Source organism: Rhyacophila brunnea, unplaced genomic scaffold, assembly GCF_057557595.1.
Source record: "Rhyacophila brunnea isolate RB1 unplaced genomic scaffold, BYU_Rbru_1.0 scaffold_16, whole genome shotgun sequence".
In the NCBI taxonomy this organism is placed as follows: domain Eukaryota; kingdom Metazoa; phylum Arthropoda; class Insecta; order Trichoptera; family Rhyacophilidae; genus Rhyacophila; species Rhyacophila brunnea.
The window spans coordinates 7,483,870-7,508,417 of NW_028232816.1; the positions used below are offsets into that span (position 1 = coordinate 7,483,870).

Here is a 24,548-nt window from a genome sequence, read left to right on the forward strand (position 1 = left end):
CAAATTGAACATAGGTTGATACTCAAATACTATTATAGTATCTTTATGATTTCGAGAAAATAATACGATGGAATATATTATATAATCCATTTTGGTTGCCAGTTTTTACTGCGATGAATCACTGTGTTCCTTACTGTCTTTTTTTATTCGTAGGTTTGTTTACTATGTACACCGAGAAATTTCCATTAATAATATCGGAAATGAGTTGGAATATAATCCAACCAAAACTGGAAAAATTCAATTATGGGTGTTTACTTTTTGAATTAGTTGACCCCAGAAAAACAGGTACATGCCACTACGTGAACCACAGTGGATATTATGCCGGGTCCAAATTGGCAACATGTTGCCGGCAACCTCGTTAAATTTTACGATAAGTATGATAATTATCGTAAAAATTTTAAGCCATTATGATAATTATCGTAAAATTTATCGAGGTTGTCGCGCGACATTGTTTTGCGCCAGTGTGGACCCGGCATTAGATGCACAAAACTTAAATAAAATATATTATAAATTAAATTTAAAAAGTACAATATAATTAATTGCGTCGGCAGCCCTGTCAGACACTTTTTCTAGCGACAGTCATTTTTTATAGTCATTTTTTATATGCCCGCCAGACCGATGGATTAATAAAAAAATAATGTGTCTAGTGACTGTATGTTAATAATTATTTTTAGGCACTCTTAATATAATATATAATTTCGCCCATTGGCTTTACCTACCACTTGTTTCACTAGTATAAAAGTGAAGTTGCGCAGGCAATAAAAAGTCACTTTCTTTTTATAGGCAGACAGTAAATTCTACGTTTTAAAAAATATGCATTAGAATTAAACAATACCTATTATTTTTAATATGTAGGTCCTAAACATTACAAATAAGCACTATTCATTAGTAATGTTTTTTGGATATCACATGAAATAAAAATGTAGGTTGATATGTATGTCAACATCCTTCGTATGTTTAGTTCTCGGACAATTTCAGGTTAAAAAGTTATTAATATATTATTAAGTTTATATCGTGGCCAACACATAATCAAAAAAGGTATCATATCCATCATATCAGTTGCAATACTTCCCACCAAAGAACTGATAAACATATTGAATTTAGTAACATTAAATGTTATTAGTAAATTTATTAGAAAATAAATTTTATTAGAAAGTACTATTTTTTGGTCACCCCATAGCTTCACTTCACTTGTAGGGAGTTTATTGAGACAAACATTGGCGGCAACCTTTTTATATTAACTAGTAGACCAGTTATTATGGACCACATGTAAAAAAATCATATTTTCAATTCTCAAGGCCGATTCTGTAGAGCGTCCTCTTAATAAAACAACAAAATAATTTCTGACGTTTCGTTATCGCTTCGAAACAAGCTGCAAGTCATCATAGAGCTTATCGTCTCTTTCTATCTTGTATGCGGATTGCGGAAAGGAGATAATAATTTTATTTAAACTATATTCTGACAGTTCATGGCCGATTTCATTAGTGGTCAGTAGAACGTGCGGGAACTGATAATATTTTAGTTTCGTATTAATTCTATAAGAAAATTGTTAAAATGTTGAAAGTCTTCCAAAGGAATTGTCGCGAACAGAAAGCAATTTGCTATGTTATTCGAAAAAGTGACGAGAGCATTTTAATAAACTTCAAGAATCGACCAACACTGAAAAGGTAAACAACATTCTCACCGGTAATAATATCAAACCTCTATTATGACCAATGATTATGACATTACTAAACTGTTTCAATTAAATTAAAAAAATTGTGACATTATATAATCAATTTATGCAGTTATAAATACGCTTTTGATAATATTTTAGTATGACCGTATTTCTATCACCGTAGTTTTGTTAAACACAAAAGAAACACCATAATTTTGTTTACAATGTTTACATGTGGTCATCCATTGATATTGTTTGACAGGCAATCCATACATCATAGTTTAATTAATGTTATACAATATGACATGATTTCATTTGTAAAATAGTTCATATTATTATACATTTCAACGTTTCCGCGTATTTACGTACATACCACTGACGTTTGTAAAGTAAAGTTTACTCAATTTTTTTAGGTTATGTTGTCATTATTTTTGACCCAATATGTCTGAATATAAATGTGTAAACTGTTATTTTTATCACAAAATAAACAGTATTGACCTATTTATGATGTTCGATAGTAAAGAACAGGAAATTTTTATGGTTACAATAGACATATTTACTGTAAATTAGTTATGAAGTAGATATTCCCTCATATGTCATAACAAAATAAATTTTAGACTGAAATTTTAATTGCAGTTTGAAATTTATTGATCAATTGTTATTGCTAAGAGATTTTTTAAATGCCTTGCATCAGTGTTTTTCAACCTTTCTACTAAAGCGGCACAATTGACCCTCTGCCAAACTCCTCCGGCACAAGAAACAAATACATAATGCTCCCTATTAGTGGTGAAGATCCGATCAAACAATTATTTAACATTAACTTTGATGTGCAAATACAGTCGAACTTGGTTATTACGATCACGGACATAGTGAGATCTCGGATGTAATGAGCAAACATTTGTTGACATTTTAGTTTCTGATTTTCTCCATACATTTATTCACTTTTATAACGAGCTACTTCTCAGGTATACCGAGCAAAACTGTTAATGTGTCGTTCGTTTAAAAACAACATTTTCGACCTTAAGCAATAAAATCCGACCGGGCAGTTAACTAGACCGGGATCGGATTACGTTTATGACACCAGCTAAATGTCTAAGTACCTAATTGGTGTTTTCGCCGACAACATTGGAAAAGTATCCACACATATAGTTGAAATTGCATGTAAAAAATCCAAGCTTTGTGAAGTCAGTAGCCTACCAGCGCCGGCGTAACAATTTATTTTGTAGTGTATGAATGCCATGCTAGTTTCGGGGATTTTTATGATGGTTTTCAGATGTTTTATGTCATCATCATCATCAGGGGCGCGACAACCCGGTGTGGGTCCTGGCCTCCTCCAACAGCTCCCTCCACCTGTCCCTATCCAGTGTGGCCGCTTTCCAATTTGGTACCCCCAGAATACGGCAGTCACTGGCAGCTCCATCTAACCAGCGAATCTTTGGCCTCCCTCTTCTTCTACGTCCTATTGGATTGCTGGACATCACTCTCTTTGCCGGTTCATTGTCATTCATATGGTGCACATGACCTAGCCATCGCAGTCTCCCAATCTTAATTGATTGAACTGCGCTGCAATCTTCATACAGTCCGTAGAGCTCAGCATTATATCTTCTCCTCCAATTGGTGCCATCCCTGATCGGTCCATATATACGGCGGAGAATTTTTCTTTCAAAGATGTTCAGGGCTCGTTCATTTCGCAGAGTTAATGTCCAGGTTTCCGATGCGTAGGTGAGCACTGGCTTTACAAGTGTCTTGTAAAGAGTGCTTTTAGTTCGACGAGATAGTAAGCGGGACTTAAACTGTCTTAACAGACCAAAGTAGCATTTATTCGCAGACATGATTCTCTTGTTGATTTCTTCTGTAATATCATTATGTCGAGTTACAAGAGATCCAAGGTATATGAAACTGTCGACCGTATCAAACTTGTATGCACCAATATCTAACATTGGTGCGACTTCTCGTGGTGTGACATAGACAGGCATGTATTTAGTTTTTGCCTCGTTTATTTGTAAACCCATTCTTTTGGCAGAGGCTTCTAGTGCTGTGAATGTCTTTTTCAGCGCCAATTCTGATATGGCAATGATGTCGATATCATCGGCATACGCCAGCAGCTGCACAGGCTTAGTAAATATCGTGCCGCTGCCACGGGCATCAATCTTTGCATCCCGTATCACCTTTTCTAGCGCAATATTGAAAAGAAGGCATGCCAGAGCGTCACCTTGCCTTAGGCCATTCAGTGATACAAATGGCTCGGATATTTCCGCTTGAAGCTTTACCCGGCATTGTACTGGTGTCATTGTCATCTCTGCAAGTTTAATTATTTTCGTCGGAATTTCAAATTCTCGCATTGCTTCGTATAGCCGGTATCGATTAATGCTATCATAAGCTGCCTTAAAATCGATGAACAGGTGATACGTGTTAATATTGAATTCAGTGGTCTTTTCTAGAATCTGCCTTAGAGTGAATATTTGAGTAACACATGATCTCCCTCGTCGAAAGCCTCCTTGGTAGTGCCTGAGTATTCCTTCTACAATGGGTTCCAGCCGCTGGAATATCAGAATCGACAACAGTTTATATGCAGAGTTAAGGAGTGTCACCCCTCTGTAGTTACTACATTCTAGTTGGTCTCCTTTCTTGTGCAGGGGACAAATCAGCCCATCCTTCCACTCTTCTGGCATCTTTTCTGAAGTCCATACTTGGTGGATTAGGCTATGTAAATGTTTGAGCAGGCTTTCTCCCCCACATTTTATTAATTCACTCTGGAGGTTATCTATTCCAGGCGATTTGTTTGTTTTTAACCTTTAACCTTAGTGGCACCTTTTACCTCATTTAATGTCGGTGGTTCTTTGTTATCATCCATGCCACTTTGTACTGATTCCTGGTCATGAGTATTAATGTTAGTGTTGCCGGCATCATTATGGGGGGTATTTAAATGTTGATCAAAGAAACCCACCCACCGGGCAAGAATACGGTGCTTTTCTGTGAGTATCATGCCATTGTCATCCTTGCACATTGTGATACGAGGCTTGAAACCCTTCCTAACATTATTTATCTTTCTATAGAACAGCCGACTTTCTTGGGCTTTATAGTGGTCTTGGAGTAGGATCATTTCCTTTTTTAAATAATCACGTTTCTTTTTCTTGTGTAGTTTCTTTTCTTCACGCCGGCGCTTTTTATACTCATCGTCTGATGCCCGTGTTTTCTTCTGTAGCATCATTAAGTAAGCCTCATTCTTTCTCGTAGTGACTTCGCGGCAATCTTCGTCAAACCATTCTGATCGTTCACCTGTTTTTGGGCGTCCTAAGGTATCATTAGCTGAGGATACTATGGCAGTCTTGCACTCTTCCCAGTGTTGATTCACCTCTTCATGGTCTCCAACCTCAACATTGTCGCTCAGGTGAGTGTTCAAGCTCTCCTGGTACCGAGCCAGTTCCTGCGGAATCTTCAGTTTCTCTGTGTCAAAGGGTTTTGCTCTTGCTCCCATTTCCTTTTTGGTGTTCGAGATCTTTGCTCTAACTTTTCCACACACTAGGAAATGGTCTGAGTCTACATTAGCCCCTCTGTATGTCCGGATGCTCATTAGATCCGATCTGTGCCTGTTGTCTATCAAAATATGGTCTATTTGGTTTATTGTGCACCCATCCGGGGATTTCCAAGTTCCCTTATATATATCCTTACGGGGAAACATTGTGCTACCAATAACCATATTTAGTGACGCTGCACAGTTAATTAGTCGGGTACCATTGTCATTACTTTCATTGTGAAGACTATGTTTTCCGACAATGGCAGTGTAGATCTCCTCCCGTCCTATTTTGGCATTTAGATCACCGAGTATTATTTTGACATCGTGATTTGGGCAACTGTTGTACGTGCTTTCTAACGCATCGTAGAAGTCCTCTTTTTCCTCATCCGACTTATCCTCTGTAGGGGCATGTACACTTATAAATGAGTAATTGAAGAAACTTCCTTTAATTCGCAGTCGCATGATCCTTGGGTTGACTGGTTCGAACCCAATAATTAAACGTTTCACTCGTTTGCTTACGATGAATCCAGTCCCAAAGTGATGTTCACTATCATGGCAGCTATAGAGTATAGTGCAGTCTCGTTTCTCCATCACTCCTTGACCTATCCATCGCATCTGCTGTAGGGCCGTAATATCAACTTGGTATTTTATGAGTTGTTCTGTAAGGAGTTTAAGTGCTCCTGGTCGATAGAGTGATAATGTATTCCATGTTCCAAATAGTATTTCCTTAAAGCGTGTTTAGCGATGTTTTATGTTCTATGCTTAAATAGAACGTAGTGCGAAAAATGTTATATAACGATATAACGAGTAATGCTTATAACGAGCAAATTTTATTGGTCCCATCTTCCTCGTAATAACCAAGTTCGACTGTACATTTCTCTCAGATATGTATACAAACAAACGTATTACGGTGGCAAAGATTGAACGTTAGACAGAGGTGAAGGTAAATGATATTAAATGAGGTAAATATTTTTTCAGAACATTGAATACATCATGTCCAATCACAGCTCAAACAGCCACGCAGCCTCAACCGGTGAGTGGAGACTGCCCAGTGAAAAGCCAGGACCCTCCGGGAAGCAAGGAAAAATGTATTTTACGACATGTAGGTCAAGCCGAATGGGATGCAGCAAAACCTTTCTCGGAAATACCCGGACCGAAGCCGTTGCCTATAATTGGTAACACTTGGCGGTTCCTTCCAAAAATTGGTGAGTTGTATGAATCATTCTTTGTATGGGTCTTGAAATATTAAATATTGAGTTTGGCATATTGGCAAGTTAATGAGGTTTGCACAGGATAAGGAGACATAGTGCAGTGCACCACAAGAGGAAAGAGAAGTAGAAAAATTCACTTATCTACCTATGAGTTCAGAGCTGTTTTTACATTTAAACTGGGATGCACAGAATGTCACTGATCACTAAATATGCTTATAAACTATTTTTTTTAGATAATTAGTGTTTAATGCATAGGTAAGTTGCACACAATGGTATGAGCATTCTACGGATAACCTGTATACCTGACAGCTGTCATATTTCAAATTAAAATTAAAAAAACACTTTTTAATATCGTTTACTTAGTTCTGGCAAAGGAAAATTATTTAATATCATTTGTTTTTTGATGACACTAGATATTATACTGGATCCAAAATGTGTCCATTTATATTGCGTATTAATTCAAATATCGGCAGACTAACGTATAAGCCCATTTATCTAAATAAGTATAAAGCCTCATATTCACTAGGGGACAAAAAAAATCCCTCAACACACCGCGCAACATAGAGTCTACGTGATGCTGCAACGTTGCATATTGTCTCCCAATATTGCACGCAGCATAGTGCGGCATTTCTACGTGACGTGGGACATGTTGTGTGGGAATGAATATGTATACAGCATTGACAAACGCAACCTCCTTGGGTGACATTTTTGCGATAACTGATGTGAGTCATGGTGTGTACAAGCAAAATGCCGAGACATCGATGTAGATGTTGAACGTCATGTCCCGGTACATGTCGCTCCATTTGTCCCCTAGTGAATACGAGGCTTTACTACGCATTATGCTCTTAGTTCATATTTATTATTTAGTTCTGATATCTAAAGATCCCACACAATTAAAATAAAACAATTAAATTTCATAACCAATATCCATTTTCTTGGTAGGTGAGTACTTTGGTCTTGAAGTCACGGAATTCTTCAAGACTATTTATGAGAAATATGGAAACATTACGAAAATGGAAGGCATCTTCGGCCAACCTAATGCTCTGTATGTCTTCAATCCTGATGATATCGAAAAGGTGAGTGTTCAATATTTATTTTAAATAGATTCACTACATTTAGTTTTGCAAGGTTGCTTCAGCGGGTGAGAAAAATTACTGAAATGATTTTGTCTCAATTCTTTTTAGCTATGTCATATTTGGTCACTACACCCTAACTATAATGTATCTAGAACTGAAATAATTGATGTGATAAATACAGAATACATGAAGGCAATCTTATAATATTATTGATTTAATTTAATATAACGCATTTTTTTTAGTACTTTTTCCACTTTTAATAAATAAATCTGGAACGGTTTCGTCCGCCTCAGGGGGATATTTTCAACTGAATAATCTTTACAACACAGGCATCTATCAAAACAAATTCAAAAGGCGACACAAATAATCTACCAATACATAAAATTATCAGTCCAATAATACTTTGTGAAATTAACAAACAGTAAATTAAAATGAATGATTAGATATTAATGTCTCATACTACATCATTAAGAAGATATTATAAAATTATTAACATAAAACAAAATATGAAGCAATAAGTACTTACAATAACATTTCAATATATCACAAAACAAATATTTATTATTAATCAATATTTAAGAACACAATACATTTGATTAATAATTCATTTATAAAATTTACAATAAAAAATATAAATTTAACAAATTAGAATTAGGCAAAAATTTATACGTATTAATCTCTAGGATTCTTGTTTATCCAATTTTTTAGATTCCTCATTCAAATGTAGGATTTTAAAATTTGTAATGTTTTAATTTTGAATGCCCTTTTACTGAATGTATATTTAAAATTTAACATTTTTCTTTTAATCATAATATAAAACTAATGATAAAAAGAAATCCGGATAATCGAGGTTCTTCTGTAGATAATCTGTCATTAACGTAACGACATGTAGTGAATCCGATAAACATAACAGAGAACGGTCGCTTGAGGGAATCGTATGCACTATTTGAAATAAAATTTGTAAAATTTGAAAATGTAAAATTTATTAACTGTATAATAATAGCGACTCACGAAATTTTTAAAATTATTTTTTCTGTTTTTTATATTGTGTGAAATTACACATAGAATGTGTACTTATTTTTTTGTTGTTCGATTATGACCATATCGTCGTTAATTTTCTACAAACATGTACCTCAATTTTTGTCAGTTTTGAGTTGTTTGATGTAATGAATTCAGAATTTGAATACGCACATATTCCACTAACACGTATCTCAAAACATACATACATACATAAACAAAATAGATTTAACGGCCCACATGCTCAGCGTACGTCAAAATGGAGCTTTTATGCTATTTTCAGAGCATAGCCCTGGACATTCCTTAAACATTGTAGATAATCTATTTATATGATTTTGAAGCCTTATTATCCTGTATATTTATTTTAAACAGTTGATGACTGCATAAAGTATTTTTATTGGGCAAGATTTACACATTATTCGTAGAATATTTATCACATTTGAATGGTCAAAGACATAGCTTATAATCAGTATCTTTAGAATTATCTTTAAACGTGTAAATCTTGCCCATTTTTTGAATAATAAAATGCCTAATTCTTGTCAAATTTGGGATCACAGAGATTATCAATATAATTTTAAATATTTCACTATAGAATGTCGATATAAATTATACTGATGGTTTTATAAATGCATTTAAAAATTAATAAACGTAAAAAATCTTAACACCACTGCACATTTATGTACTGAAATATGACTATATTCTAAAACATTAGAGCGAGAGGTTTAAAAGAATACTATTTTATGTAATAAAAATACTTTATGCGGCCATTAAATGTTTAAAATAAATATAACGGATAATAAGGCTTCAAAATTATATAAATATATTATCTACAACGTTAAAGGAATGTCCAGGATCATGCTTTGAAAATAGTATAAAACCTCCAGTTTGACCTACGCAGCGCACGTCCACCCTTAAGAAAAGCAGAAAAATCGTATCACATAAAAGACTTTTCTAAATATTATAAATTCGTATGTTGGGTTACGTGTTTGTAAGTACACAGAATACTGAACTTCGACAGATGATTATACTGAAGTTCTTTCTCATAAGTCAAGATACATGTTTACTGCAGTAATATTGTGGAATAATTCACAGTAAAGTTGCAACGCAATCTCGTATCTTTGACAATATGACTGATCGGCCGAAAGTGTAGTGCGATAGGTTGAAGAAACATAACATTTTATTCATGAAAATATATGTAACTATACTAAATGGATATTTCATAGAAGAAAATTTATTTCTGAATTTAAAACTTAGAGAAAAAGGTTGTTATTTGTCTCTCCTATAAATTTGTGTTTTTTGAGATACGTGTTTATAGAAAATTAACGATGATATATGGAGTTATCGGTTTATGGAGATATAGAAAGCTCATTTATCGATACTCTTAACTTAGGTTATTGTGATTGTTATGGATAAATCTATCAAAGAGATTAGATAATAAATGATAGATAGGTTTGCACAACACTCAGCTTAATCTTTGAAAGAATTTATTGTTTATGTAATCATTTAAAATATTTAAATTATAATATCAAACAATGATATTGATTACTGTCTATTAGATTATATTTCCTGAAATTAAACAAAAAAAAACGTTACGGTTAAGGCACAGGCTAAATTGTTTCACAGAAGAAGACATTAATATCTATGTTATCTATATCCAGGGGCGGCTCTACCTTAAGGGTTCACAGGGACCATCCCCACATCGTTACCATATCAAAAATAGATGTCTGATATTTTTATCGTTGTCATACCTACTTAATTACATGATTAAATATGTAAAGCATTGATTGTAAATTATGTAATAACATAATGATGGTTACACGGTATTACAATAATTAATTAAATTAAATACGCCCTATTTCTTAGTGACACCTATGTACAAATTAAGAAAGCTATGGCATCTATTTTTCATTGAGCGGGGTCACTCAGTCCCATCCTGTCGCCACGGTACAAATCTCGTTCTACAAAGGATGTGAATGCATTAGCGTTAGTATACGCATACTGGGGAGTGAATCAAAAAACCCCTAGTGAGTAAAAATGCTTGTTGTATGTCGTTTTTCAAAACTGATAGTGGCAAGTCTATAATAACTATTATTATTAATTAAGTTAATATTTAAAGCACGCTTTTTAGATGTTATATCACATCTAACGACTTAGATAATCATATTATTTATTCTGAAAAATTACTCATTTCCTCATTTATAATCATATTATTATTTGGTACATAATGACGTATAATATGAGAAAGTAGGTAGGCATGTATATTTAATTACTAATGGCTGAACCCACCACCTATAAAGTCGTCGAACCGGCACTGCCTATATCAATACTTACATTAATAATTTAACAATTGTTTTTTCATAAAGTATTATCCATTGAAAAGTAGATATAGAAGGGTTATATTATCCAGCGCATCTATTGTATACAGAGGGTTGCTATCGGCAGCTATCAACGGTGTCGAGGGTAGTTTATCTGTGATACACTCAACTGTCATTGGCGTCATTGCTCTCTCTTTCTCTCCAGTTGTGAAGTTGATGTAGTGAAGGACAGAAATGGTGACAAGTTCGTTTTATAGTGTAATAATATGGAGTTAGTTTTAGTTCCAGTTGAGTATGAGACTGATAAGTATTTACGCATCTATCTGGTTTCGTCACGTCGAGTTTCTCAATTTTTAAGTGTTATAATTGGAACTTATAAACTGAATTCAAATTTTATGCGTGATTGTGTAAATGGATAATAATATATAAACAATTTGTGTAAAACTGGCTTCTAAAAAGCACTAACACAGCTTTGCACGCAAAATGCTATATATAATATCCCAAATACTAGTAAGTATTTTGGAACAAGTTTCGATACTAAGTATTTTTTTATACTGGTAGTAAGTATACTTAGTCTTCAAAATCGACCAGTTTTCCCACCTCTAGTTGATACAATCTTTACGTATCAAATACATACATTTTTCAAAGTTGCTTTGTGTAATAGTACGTCTGATTATTTATTGTGTTTAAGGTTTACAAATTAGAGGGCCATATGCCGGAACGAGACATATTCCCGAGCATAACATACTTCCGTAAAAATATGAGACAAGAAATATTCCAGGGCGCCAGAGGTCTTCTTACATCGTAAGTAATCTGAAGGTTAAAATTATCAAAATAAGTAATAATAAGGTGATGATCGGTCTAGAAGGGATCTTTTAACGAATTCACATTTTATTATAAAAAATATTTTTCTTATTGTATTTAGATGTGTATTGATTAATTAATTATTAAACACTCTAAAATGTAAATTATAAATTGTCTCGCAAGCTTTCTAGCGTTTGTCTTAAGAGCGTACTTCAGTGAAACGGCAAATAATTTTCAACAGTAGTTGCGATGAAATTTCTCACTAGTCGCCAATCGGAGACTGACAGTCGAGGTGTCCGCACGTCGATTTGTTTTGTCATGGCGTCGAACAAAAATATTCTTAAATCGTGTAAAGATGACTAAAAAAACTTTACGTATGTACTTAAAAAAGAAAACATGTCAATGAATATACTTTTATTATTTGTAATATAACCAATAAACATAACATTAAATGGACGCATGTTGGATTTTTATGTCAAATTATATTTCGTTCGGCACGTGTCATTTGCACAATCCACGCATCGCCTAGCCACGATCTTTTTAGACCATGCCTCAACTGAAGTATAGCCTTAATCATCCTGTACCATACCTAAGCATGTCGTAATTAACTAACAAATACGTGTCAGAAGTGTTATAATTTTTTTTTAATGTTGGAGACTATCTTTTATGATTTTGAATAATAATAAGTTTAGCAGGTCTCGATGTAGAGGGACGAGACCGCTGTAGGATGTGACCAGGAGTTGAGATGAAAGTCGGATTGGAGATTGCTCCGATGAATGGAGGAGCGAGTTTTTGTTGCAGCGTAAACAGTCAGTACAAGAGTTTGTTACTGAGCTGAGGTCCAAGGCTCGATAGATGAGATGCTGTGCGGAGCAATTTGGAGACTGAGATCTGACTGACACAAAGATTATTACTGATTGGATTGAGATTAAGATTGATACTACCACTCAACTATGACCCACTATTTATATACATGAATATTCGGTAAATTGTGAGAGTCATTGTTGATATAGTTTGCAATTGGGACATCTGTTGGCCTCCGCATTATTGCAACTTCGAGCGTTTTGATGACCTAGTCCGAGGCAGTCCAACCCCATCGAAAAATGTCACGCTTGTAGAATATACTGATTGTAGATGGGATGATTATGCGATAATTAAATGACTTGCTTATTAAATGAATTCTTACATTGTTGAAATAATGCCGGCAAGGCCCGAGGTTGTTGACCGCTACATAAGTATTAACGATAGGCACTTTACCTCAATTACTAGATGATGTTTCAAATTAATGTTCAATAACGAATTCTTCAAATATTTTTTTGATTCAGGCAGGGGGATGAGTGGTACCATTTTCGCATGAAGGTAAATGCTATCATGATGCAGCCGAAAATGGTGAAGCAGTATGTGAGCCCCGTCGATAAAATTGCAAGGGAACTTGTCAAAAAGTGAGTATTTTTTAAACCAAGCTGACTTAAGTGTAGATATTACATTTTTATACTGTTTTAAACAATAATTTTATCTAGCGGAACATTTGGGAAACGCCGCTCCAGGGTATTGTTTTATTCTTTTGGTTTTTTTTAGAATAAAACGTATGCGAACACCAGACAATAAAATGCCAACGGATGTCATCCACGAAATCAAGAAATGGTCGCTGGAGAGCATCGCGGCGCTGGCTCTTGACACCAGACTCGGTTGTCTCTCCGATGAGCTCCCCGCGGATTCCACTCCAAGGAAAATGATAGACATCTCTGAGGATATCTTCACTCTTGGTGCAGAGCTCGATTTTAAGGCAAGCATCTGGAAGCATATCTCAACTCCGACATATAGAAAAGCCATGGATACTTACAATGAACAATTGAAGTGAGTATTGTTTTGTTTTTTTAATATTTTATACAAGTGGTCGTAACCGCATGCGGCTCGACTTAAATGATTAACCATGCTAATTTAAAATGAATGCGTTCTATTAATTTAATAAATTTTATATGACTATCATATCATAAAATAAGTATTTCCTTGGTGTGGCCTTGCGTAGTTGGTGTCCACCGGTAGTGAAGGGTGGAAGTAGGCCGTTAAATTCCTCCATAAATAGTGCACATTAAACTTTGTTAGTCACATGTAGGGATTCCAATCCCGGGATCTCGAATCCCGGGATCTCGAATCCCGGGATCCCGAACTATTTTCGATACCTATGAATCCCGGGATTGGTAAACATAATCCCGAAACTTTCAGGATTGATTTTTTTATCAATTTTTATGAAAAATAAAATAAAAACAAAAATATAACAGAAAAAATACTTTTAATAACAAATAACTACATTAGAAATAAACTGAGTTTGAATGAAGTTTGATTTATTACCCATGTGTAAGTTGCCAATTCATTTTATATTTTCACATAAATTAATAAAAATGAGAAAGATTGGAAAAGCAATGCTTCGCACTTTTAACACAGTAATTCCACCATGATCTCATACATTTTACAGCAGATTCATATTTTACTGACTAATTAGATGTATGAAGCGGGAAGGCCATACACCATGATTTTCTTTACTATTTTAAATCTTGCTAACCCATTCATTAAGTCTTTACTATCAGAAACAGCAATCTCATAATAATATATTATGTAAACACTAAACACAATATTGATTTTACGAAATTTTATAAATGAAAATCGTTAAAAAATAAATTAAAATTTCCACATAATATGTATGATGTAGGTAACATTCGTAAAATGAATTTGAGATATAGAGTAAATAAATCAAAAAAAATTTTGTTAGACGTTTCAGCCATTTACATCTAAGCTGTCTTCTTTTTATAGAAAGTAAACCATTGCACCCTACCAGAAAATGCTATTCTGGAGATTACTTCGGGCATATTATTCAGAATAATGTTTTAATTACTTAAATCTTTAAATTTTTTCAACACAATATGTTATTTTTTATTTTAATTGAAATTGTATTTTATTTGTTATCTTTTCATAAATAAATAAAACTGTTTTACTTTCACATTATTTTTTATATTACAATATTATTTACTCCATTAGCCTATGTATTTCCAAGATTGAACGTACACAATATTTAACAATAAATGTCTTAAATAGTATAAATTATACTAGATTAATTTTTGACCGATTTTATCAATGTTATTTGTATATATAAAAATTTTATATTAACTATGGAAAAAAATGCCAATCCCGGGACTGGTCCCGGGATCCTTGGATTGTCGAATTGTAATCCCGAAATCAAAATTTTGGCTCGGGATTGGATTCCCTAGTCACATGTATTTGTTTTTATTGAACTAAGACTACAATTTGACATATGGTGTTAGTTTAAGGGTTTAGGGAAAGATAGTTTTGGTATACTTTGGACGATACGATGAAATTGTGCACACTTTTTCATTCATACTTTTTTTTCCTCGTTGGATTAAGAATACATATTACATACACATATTATTGTTGCATTTTTTAAAATCCATTAACCCCTGCCTAAACCAAACTATAATAGATAAAAGTATCATTCTATCTATAAAATATCCAACGTTATGTATGATTTAATTGCTTAATTTTAGATATTTTATAGATATACGATAATTATTTATTATGGTTTGGTTTCGCAGGGCTTAATTGAATTTCAAAAATTAACCAATAATGTCTGTAAATTATACTCTTATTTCAATGAACACAAATACGTAGGACAGACAAAGTTTAGTGTGCACTATTTATGGCAGATCTTAACAGCCTACCACGTGCTCTGCCTAAGGAGCGAATATGCATGAAGAAAAAGTAATATTCGTTCGATTTTGTCTTTTAGCATTAAAATATTATAAATTTTTAGCTTGAGTCAAGAGTGTATCAACATAGCGATAGAAAGAATCCGTAAAGAGAAGGAAGACGGCGTGCACAAGGAAGGGGAGGCGAGCGTCTTGGAGAAGCTGCTGGAAATCGATCCCAAGATTGCCGTTGTCATGGCTTTGGATATGCTGCTAGCTGGAGTTGACACTGTGAGTTTTGAGATGTAGTTGCCTTTGATAATGATTTTCATATTACTAAGACCAAATGCAATGATGTCTATATTATGTTAAACCAGTTATTTAGTTGACATTTATGTTGAAATGATGCATAAAAACAGAACGTTGGAGCAGGAGCACGGAGCACTGGTGCAAAGGGATTTTACCCGGAGCACTGAAAATTTGTAGTGCTCCACTGCTCCGGATGTTTTTTTTTATATAAAATTGTAATTGTTATAACCTCTTGCGTCCTGAGGTCGTCGTGTGAGGACGTTATTTAAATATTTTTTACTACTGATTTGAAGTGATACTTGGACCACATTTGACTTTAGTGGTCTTGTTAATACATTTTTCTGCCACTAGAGCAAGACACTAGCCCATGACATTTTAAAATAAGGTTTCAATTTGACTTCAAACATACGCAAATCGACACTTCGTGAAAATGGCCGCCGAACGCACACCTCGCACATGTAAGTGTTCATTATTAAATATTAATACTTATTTATTAAATAAATTATATTTTTTTTGAGGTTCACAATGAATCATAGCTATTTTCCATATGCTTTAATTATGTGTATGTGTTTTTAGTAACGCGTAATTGTGAATTGAAAATTCGGTACACACACGCGTCAGTCAGGTCTGAGTTAATACGTTTCACACGAGTATCCAATTGTAATTAGGTTATGTTTTTTGTTTACATTTAGACGAATTCCTGAATGCTGCCCAAATTGATGAGGTTTTGGAAGACAGCGATTTTGAAGTTGAGGATGGATACGATTCGGACGATGGGAACGACTTCTACATCTTGCACGTGGAGGCAGACCACGTACTGGAACCAGACCAAGAATTGGAACCAGAGCAAGAAGTCGCATCCGAGCCCGACATCTATTCTCAACCTTCGACATCGCAGTCCAGGGTTCTTCCCTGGCTCACAAAATCGTAAGTTTACAATGTTCATAATATATAAATTTGTTTCATCTATCATCTAGTGACAAGTTATGTAATAGTTTCTCTTTCATTACATGCTTTTTCAAAAGAATCAATACATGAATTAATTACTTGTAAAAACATAGTTTTGCTTGTGGTCTGAAGATTTGACGAATGGAAAATTAAACTGAATACCTACATTGTTTCATAATTAAATTTTTCTATTGTTTCAGTATGCCGAGTGTTGGACCACAGCTGGACGAAGACCTGGCCACTGTGGGGCATGGCGTCGATAATGTGCTGGAGACCTTTTTCGACTACTTCAGCGTTAGTCTCTTTTCTGCGATAGCAGAAGAAACAAATCTTTATTCTGCCCAGAAAAGGGATTTACGGTCGGTGAATACTAGCACAAAAGAGTTGATAGTATTCACCGGCATCCAAATAATGATGGGCACGCTGAAGTATCCGCAGACTCGAATGTACTGGTCGTATGATATGAGCCTTCCGATCATAAATCAGGCGATTCCTAGAGACCGGTTCTTCGAACTGCGGAACCATCTGCATTTTGCCGACAATACTGCTGACCGTTCAGGCTCCACAGACAAATTGTGGAAGGTAAGCCCGTTTTTAAACGAGGTCCTGAAACAATGCCACACATTGCCCAGACCTGCTCATAACTCCATCGATGAACAAATGATACCGTTCACTGGCCGCTGTGAACATAGACAATTTGTTCCAAATAAGCCCAACCCGGTTGGGCTTAAAAATTTTGTTCTAGCGGCCAGAGATGGATTAGTTTTAGACTTCCACATTTATGTTGGGAAAGGAACGGTATCAGATGGAGATATGAAGCAGTTCGGTCTGGGTGCTAGTGTGGTAAAGTTGCTCTGTCGGACTCTCCCCAATGACTCCTCCCGCATCATTTACACGGATCGATTTTTTACGAGTTTGAAGCTAGCCGATTCGTTACTTCAGGACGGGATATTCCTTACTGGAACCGTCCGAAGTAACAGAATCGGCGATGTCATAAAAAAGTTAAAAATCGATAAAGATATGCGCAGAGGAGATTGGGATGAGAAGGTTCGACAGGACGACAAAGTCTGTGTTGTCAAGTGGAAAGACAATAAGTCAGTCTTATTGCTTTCCACTGCGGTCGGCAGTAGCCCTGTTGGCACCTGCACGAGGTGGTCGAAAGAGGCCAAAAGGAGGATCAATGTCACTCAGCCGGCTATTGTAAACCATTACAATAAGTCAATGGGTGGCATTGATCTTTGCGATCGGATGATCGCATATTATCGAACGTCAATGCGAACCTGCAAGTGGCCGGTAAGGGTTTTTAACCACTTCGTGGACTTGGCGGTGGTAAATTGCTGGCTCATGTATATGCGAAATTGTCGACAGGATAATGTCCCCCGAAGGGACACTATGGGCCTGTTATCATACCGAATTCGGTTAGCGAAAGCTATGATTCGGTATGAAGGTCACGTAGCCAGCATTTTAACACCGCCAACACGTGGTCGGCCAAGAAATGTGCCAAACCAGCCAGCTTCGTCATCGCTGGATGATCCTCAAGGACCACCTCGCAAACAAAGGAAGGTTATCCCGGCACCGATCCCTGAAGTCCGCTTGGACACCGTCGGGCACCTTCCTCGCTTCCAGGATGCTAAATCGGCATCAAAGTGCCGATATCCTGGATGCAAGTCACGGACCAGGTACATATGCATTAAATGCAGTATGTACTTGTGTCCTAAATTCTGCTTTGAGTTGTACCACACTGTGTAAGGTACAGCTCAAAGCAGTTTTCTATTATGTCTTGTTTATTTGTAATTAATTTAAGTGTAAATAAATTTAATTAGGCTATTTTTATTGTATTGTATTGTTTTTTTCATTTTAATTGTATTATTTTCTAATAAAAATGTCTTAATTCTTATCAATGTTTTACTTTTCTGTATTATTTTCATGTATGTAGTATATCTAAGCTTTATCTGTATAGTGACCTGGGTTGCACATATGTGCACGTAGTATATTTTACTTAGTATAAAATAAAAAAATCTAAAAAAAATTTTTTTGTTGTTTTGATGATGTTCCTTTCACATAAAATCATTAAAAAAAATTTTCTGATGGCTGGTTCTTCCTCGGGTCTCAAGAGGATATAATAAAATAATGAAAATAGTATATTTTGACACTTTGCAACACTGGAATTATTTGAAATATGACAACACTGCCGAGTGATAAATAACCTCACTTTTTTGACAGAAGAGACAAATAGTGAATGATGATTTGCTGTCGGAAATTTTGTTTAATAGAATTGATTATGAAAATGACGATTATTTTAAAACCACTTATTTTTTTAACATTTGTATACATATAATACTTTTTACCCGAAGCGGAGCAGATCCTGGAGTGGAGCCGGAGCAAGTCAAAAACGGGTCCGCTCTAAAGCTCTGCATAAAAAGACAACATTGCTTTTTGCTATTGAAAGTGCTGGCTTTTTTTTTTTTAAATAGTACCTATTTTCTGTGAATTAGATTTTTTTTAAATTGAATAATTATAAATTAATAGCTAATATAAATATTAAATAATTTAATGGTCACTACATCTGTTTTGTGTAATTGAATCAATACACATACTATGAAAACTATGTCCTTAGCATTCGAATTATAGGTACTAAATATTTGAATTGCAAGTATTGCAATACTTTGATAGTTGATGCATATGTGCAAACAATGTTAAACTCATTAACTCATTTGAATAATATATTACTAGTAGAGGCAACTGCCGACGGCCAATGTGGGTTAACGATTTTTGATTTAATTACTTTGCATAATTTTCTCTGTACATAGAGCGTTAAAATTTATTTATGTTTCTTTAATTGATTATTAAATAAACAAATTTCATCGTGCAGATGAAACTTGGTGAAAAATTTTGCATTAACTGCACTACATATTACCATAAGCACTCTTTCTTTTCTAATAATAGACATCGACCGCATTGATAAACACCCTGTACTACCTCTCGATAAACCGCTCGAAGCAAGAAGTACTCCGTGGCGAAATCATCTCCTTGCTGCCTCTGAAGACATCCAAACTAACGGCCGAGCATCTCAACGCCATGCCGTACTTGAAGGCAGTAATGAAAGAATCTTCCAGGCTGTATCCAGTCACACCTGGCACCATGAGGACACTCACAAAGGATACTGTTCTCTCAGGATATCAAATTCCTACAGGGGTGAGTTGATTCATGATTGTATTTCGGCCAAAATGTCCACACAAAGAAGTCACATCGTACCAATGATGGTGAAGGAAACCTTCTCTCTATAGATAAGTCTACTTATTACGAAAATGAATCTGAAAAAAGGTTACCGACTCTAATGGTTAAATAATTAGTAATGGTTAGTAATTTTGCATTGCATACTAATTTGAAGCATATTCTTCTCCACTCGAATCTGACAAAAACTGCAAGCATTTCAATACAATTATAGATTTAAACAACCAGTCAACTCCATAAATCATTAAATGTGCGAATATTGCCAAGATAATTTTGTGACTGCTATCATCATTTTTTAGAATATTAAATGAACAATCACTAAAAATCGCAAATCGCATACAATGGCAAAAAAAAAAACTTTTGTTTATGACTACCAGTTTTCAGTGATATAACCAATGACATTAATGTGGACGAAGCATCTGGAAATAAAAATGACACTCACTTTTTTGTCGGGTCTGCCGAATGGCATAATTCATATTTTAATATCAATATCGTTCGCTCAAATGAACATTGACACTAGAAACACTCTTACACCATTACAATAAAGGTGATATTGCTATAAATTCCCGATGCGTGATATCGCATAATGGAAATTGCGAAATTTTGTCACGTGACGTCTACCTATACATGTGTGAATGTCGCTATGCGCGAATTTACTTGCTAGCTACTGTACTGAGTGCGTTGTCCATTAATAATGTCATTGGATAGAACACAATTCAATTCCAATTCAACCACACTATAACATTCATAAAACGTCTTCAAGTCAGTTTAATAAATACAAAAAGTTCATATAACTCCCTATAACAGCTCTAGAGTAAAAACTCTTTGAGTCTACTCTTCTCATATATTTATTGAACTAAATCCTTCATCCCGTTTGGGAACGGACTGATGGGTACTTTTACGTTATATCTAACATGCACCTTTCAATCTTTCATCTGATGGAGATTTATTACTAATCATAATATTATTTTCAGACTGAAGTCCTTTTCCCGCACATGTTTCTGTCGGTGCGGGAAGACCAATATCACAAAGCTGACGAATTCCTTCCGGAGAGATGGCTGAGGGAGAACTCAGACTTTGATATATCATACAAAAAGGCGCATCCCTTCTCGCATATGCATTTCGGTTTCGGAGCGAGGTCCTGTATCGGGAGACGATTCGCTGAACTGGAGATGGAGGTTGCAATCATCAACTTTATGAGGAACTTCAATATTACGTGGGATGGACCACCTCCTAAGAGACTCACCACCGGCATCAACTACTTGAAAGGACCTTTCCATTTCGTGTTCAAGAATAACGATATAGTTGTACACGATGACATGGCATGTATTAAGAATGATGTTGTTGTCTAGTAAATAATATTTATAGACTAAACTGAGTCGTGACTCGGGAGATAGGTCTTTTTAGATGGTTTAATTAGGTCTTATATCTATCTATGTAACCAAAGTTGATTCCCTTCTAATTTAAATATTGTTTTATTAAATGAATAATGCTCATGATTTAAGATTATACCATTTTTTATTGTACATACATACTTCGGAACACCTTAGAAACATATACAGTCGAACTCCGTTGTTATGATCACAGACATAGCGAGATCTCGGATGTAATGAGGAAACATTCGTTTTCATTTTAATTTATGATTTTCTCCATATATTTATTCACTTTTATAACGAGCTACTTATCGGATATACCGAGCAAAAATATCGTAAAATTTTTTCTTAAAACTGTTAATGTGTCGATCGTTTAAAAACTTTTTCGATCCTAAGCAATAAAATCTGACCGTAGACCGATGCCGCTGGGATCGGATTACGTTTATGACACTAGTTAAGTGTCGAAGTACCTAACTGGTGTTTTCACCGACAACATCGAAAACGTATCCATATATATGGTTGAAATTTCATGTAAAAAATTCAAGCTGAAGTCGGTAGGTACCTACCAGTGTTCATTACAATAAATAACTTCTTTTGTAGTTTTATGAATGTCATGCTTGTTTCGGGGAAAAATTCTAATTGTGTATTTTTGTTTGAATTGCGACTTTTTGTGTCATGTGACTGCTCATTTAAAAATATCTATTCTCTGATATAACGAGTAATGCTTATAACAAGCAAATTCAGTCGGTCCCATCTTCCTCGTAATAACCAAGTTCGACTGTATATTATTAGAATTGGTAAAATAATGATGTCGTGTGGAACTTAAATCTGTATCCATCGAATTCTAAATAAATTAGATAAATTGATAAAGTACATCGATTGGAATCCAATAGATGTGGGTTTAAGTCCAGCCCGACAACAATATTTTTTCTAACGTGTATGTTTCTGACCTCCCACGCTTCATTTGTTTACACGGGAAAAACAAATGTCGGATAGTTTTTAAACACCCCTTGTACATATCGTTTTGTATTGTGTAGTCATTGATGCCAGTAATGTTAATATGAAATTAAAATGAAAATTAACGCATAATTTGTACAATAAAAATTCCAAAGTGGTGTAGAATAAATCGTTCTATACGCATAATTTGACTTTTAGGTACTTATAATTATATAACGTGATATTTAAAAAAATTAACAATGTTTTTGACTTGTTTGTCGATTAGAGTTTATGTATTACTAATTGATAAACCTAATTCAAAGATAAACAACATAGGTAGGTGCTGTTAATTGGTAATGTCATACAAAACTCTCATTGGTATAACTATACTTTTTGACAGAATTATTATTTGGTTTTTCGATTAAGGCCATCCGTTCACGCAGAAACTAAAATCCGACAAACTGGTTGGTGATGGAACTCATAAACTAACCAGTGACTGATGCTTCGCACATGGCGCTAATGAAATCTAATAATCTCATAACCTCAAACTGTCAAACACATTGTATTACTTCAATCTAAGCTTTTTCCGTAATATCTTTACGGGAATATTCTGGCAGGCATCATTATAATTATACAGGCAGGAGTATTTCTCAACATCTGCCACAATTTTAAATTAAAAATCGGTTCTCCCATCTTTAACTTTCGACGTCTTGGCTTGTTATTTCTTGTTCAGTGCTACCAATTTTGGTAAGAAAATTTGATTTTTCAACGAATCTACTGATGTTGGCACCACTGTTTAATGGGTGACTGGCAATTGAGAGACTGGGAGACTAGCATGTCGCATCTCCTCGGTTTCAGTTATGGACGTTTTGAAACAATTTTATAGGAAATTTAACTAGCTTTCATTTTTATTTGAAACATTTTTTTTCTGCATGCACCGTTTCCGAGATATAAGCGAACGACCAAAAAATAGGACCTTTCGACCCCCCTCCAGCCTTTAGCTCACCTCCCAGAGGCGGGGACTTTTATTAGGTTTACCTACTAACTACTCCTAACAAAGAAATGAAGTCAAAAATTGTGGCATATTCCATGCACTCTTCTACTTTGAGCACTCATTGACTGGACTAATTGTCTTCTTTTTGATTTATGATTAGCTATGTATTATTAAGGGGGGACATGCTCGTCGAAGGTCAAAATTGAGTTTTTATTGTATTTTCAAACCATGATCCTGGACACTCCGTAAACGTTGTAGATAATATATTTATATAATTTTGAAGCCTTATTATCCTTTATAGTTATTTTAAACATTTCATGACTGCATAAAGTATTTTTGTTACATAAAATAGTATTCTTTTAAACCTCTCGCTCTAATGTTTTAGAATATAGTCATATTTCGGTACAGAACTGTGCAGTGGTGTTAAGATTTTTTACATTTATTAATTTTTAAACGCATTTTTAAATCCATTAGTATAATTTATTACGAGATAATTTTTGTAAAATATTCACGATAAAAAATTATTTTGATAATCTCTGTGATCCCAAATTTGACAAGAATTAGGCATTTTATTATTCAAAAAATCGGCAAGATTAACACATTTCAAGATGATTTTAAAGATATTTATTAAAAGCTATGTTTTTGACAATTCAAGTGTGATAAAAATATTATGAATAATGATTGCTTTATAATAATTATTGACCTAATAATAAGGTAGTGTTTTTTTGAAATACGCCATTTCTTTTGTCATTCCCTAGTGGTTAAGCTACAACATACGGCCGTAGCAATAAAATGACAAACTATAATTAAAGTAGGGAGTAAAATTATGTTAACTCGCGTGTTTGAACATGTACCTAACCGAATTTTTTTTTATTTTTTTTTAAACGGTACATGTTCAAACACGCGCGTCAATATCATTTTACTCCCTACTTCAATTTTAGTTTGTCAATTTATGGCTACGGCCGTATGTTGTAGCTTAACCACTGGGGAATGACAAAAGAAATGGCGTATTTCAAAAAAACACTACCTTATTCTTAGGTCAATAATTATTATAAAGCAATCATTATTCATAAGATGTTTATCACACTTGAATGGTAAAAGACATAGCTTATAATAAATATCTTTAGAATCATCTTAAAATGTGTTAATCTTGCCGATTTTTTGAATAATAAAATGCCTAATTCTTGTCAAATTTGGGATCACAGAGATTATCAATATAATTTTTTATCGTGAATATTTTACAAAAATTATCTCGTAATAAATTATGCTAATGGTTTTATAAATGCGTTTAAAAATTAATAAATGTAAAAAATCTTAACACCACTGCACAGTTATGTACCGAAATATGACTATATTCTAAAACATTAGAGCAAGAGGTTTAAAAGAATACTATTTTATGTAACAAAAATACTTTATGCAGTCATCAAATGTTTAAAATAACTATAAAGGATAATAA

At 34.4% G+C, this 24,548-nt stretch overlaps 2 protein-coding genes across 2 annotated transcripts in view; one reads left to right on the top strand and one right to left on the bottom strand.

Moving 5' to 3' along the window:
* Nucleotides 1-2,277, bottom strand: part of LOC147074287 (GTP-binding protein REM 1-like) — a 49,827-nt gene extending 47,550 nt beyond the window's left edge. The window contains exons 1-2 of the mRNA XM_085943494.1: nt 2,218-2,277; nt 1,315-1,659 (exon numbers count right to left, since the gene is read on the bottom strand). The gene's annotated coding sequence lies outside the window, so the exon portion shown is untranslated. The remainder of the gene's footprint in view (nt 1-1,314; nt 1,660-2,217) is intronic.
* LOC147074288 (cytochrome P450 CYP12A2-like) lies at nt 1,537-23,062 on the top strand. The gene is made up of 9 exons (XM_085943493.1): nt 1,537-1,667; nt 6,153-6,379; nt 7,328-7,461; nt 11,485-11,597; nt 12,923-13,039; nt 13,176-13,454; nt 15,424-15,589; nt 19,502-19,750; nt 20,764-23,062. The coding sequence occupies exons 1-9, from the start codon at nt 1,555-1,557 to the stop codon at nt 21,139-21,141; spliced, it is 1,776 nt and encodes a 591-aa protein (XP_085799619.1). The 5' UTR covers nt 1,537-1,554; the 3' UTR covers nt 21,142-23,062.
* Nucleotides 23,063-24,548: the final 1,486 nt, after the last annotated feature.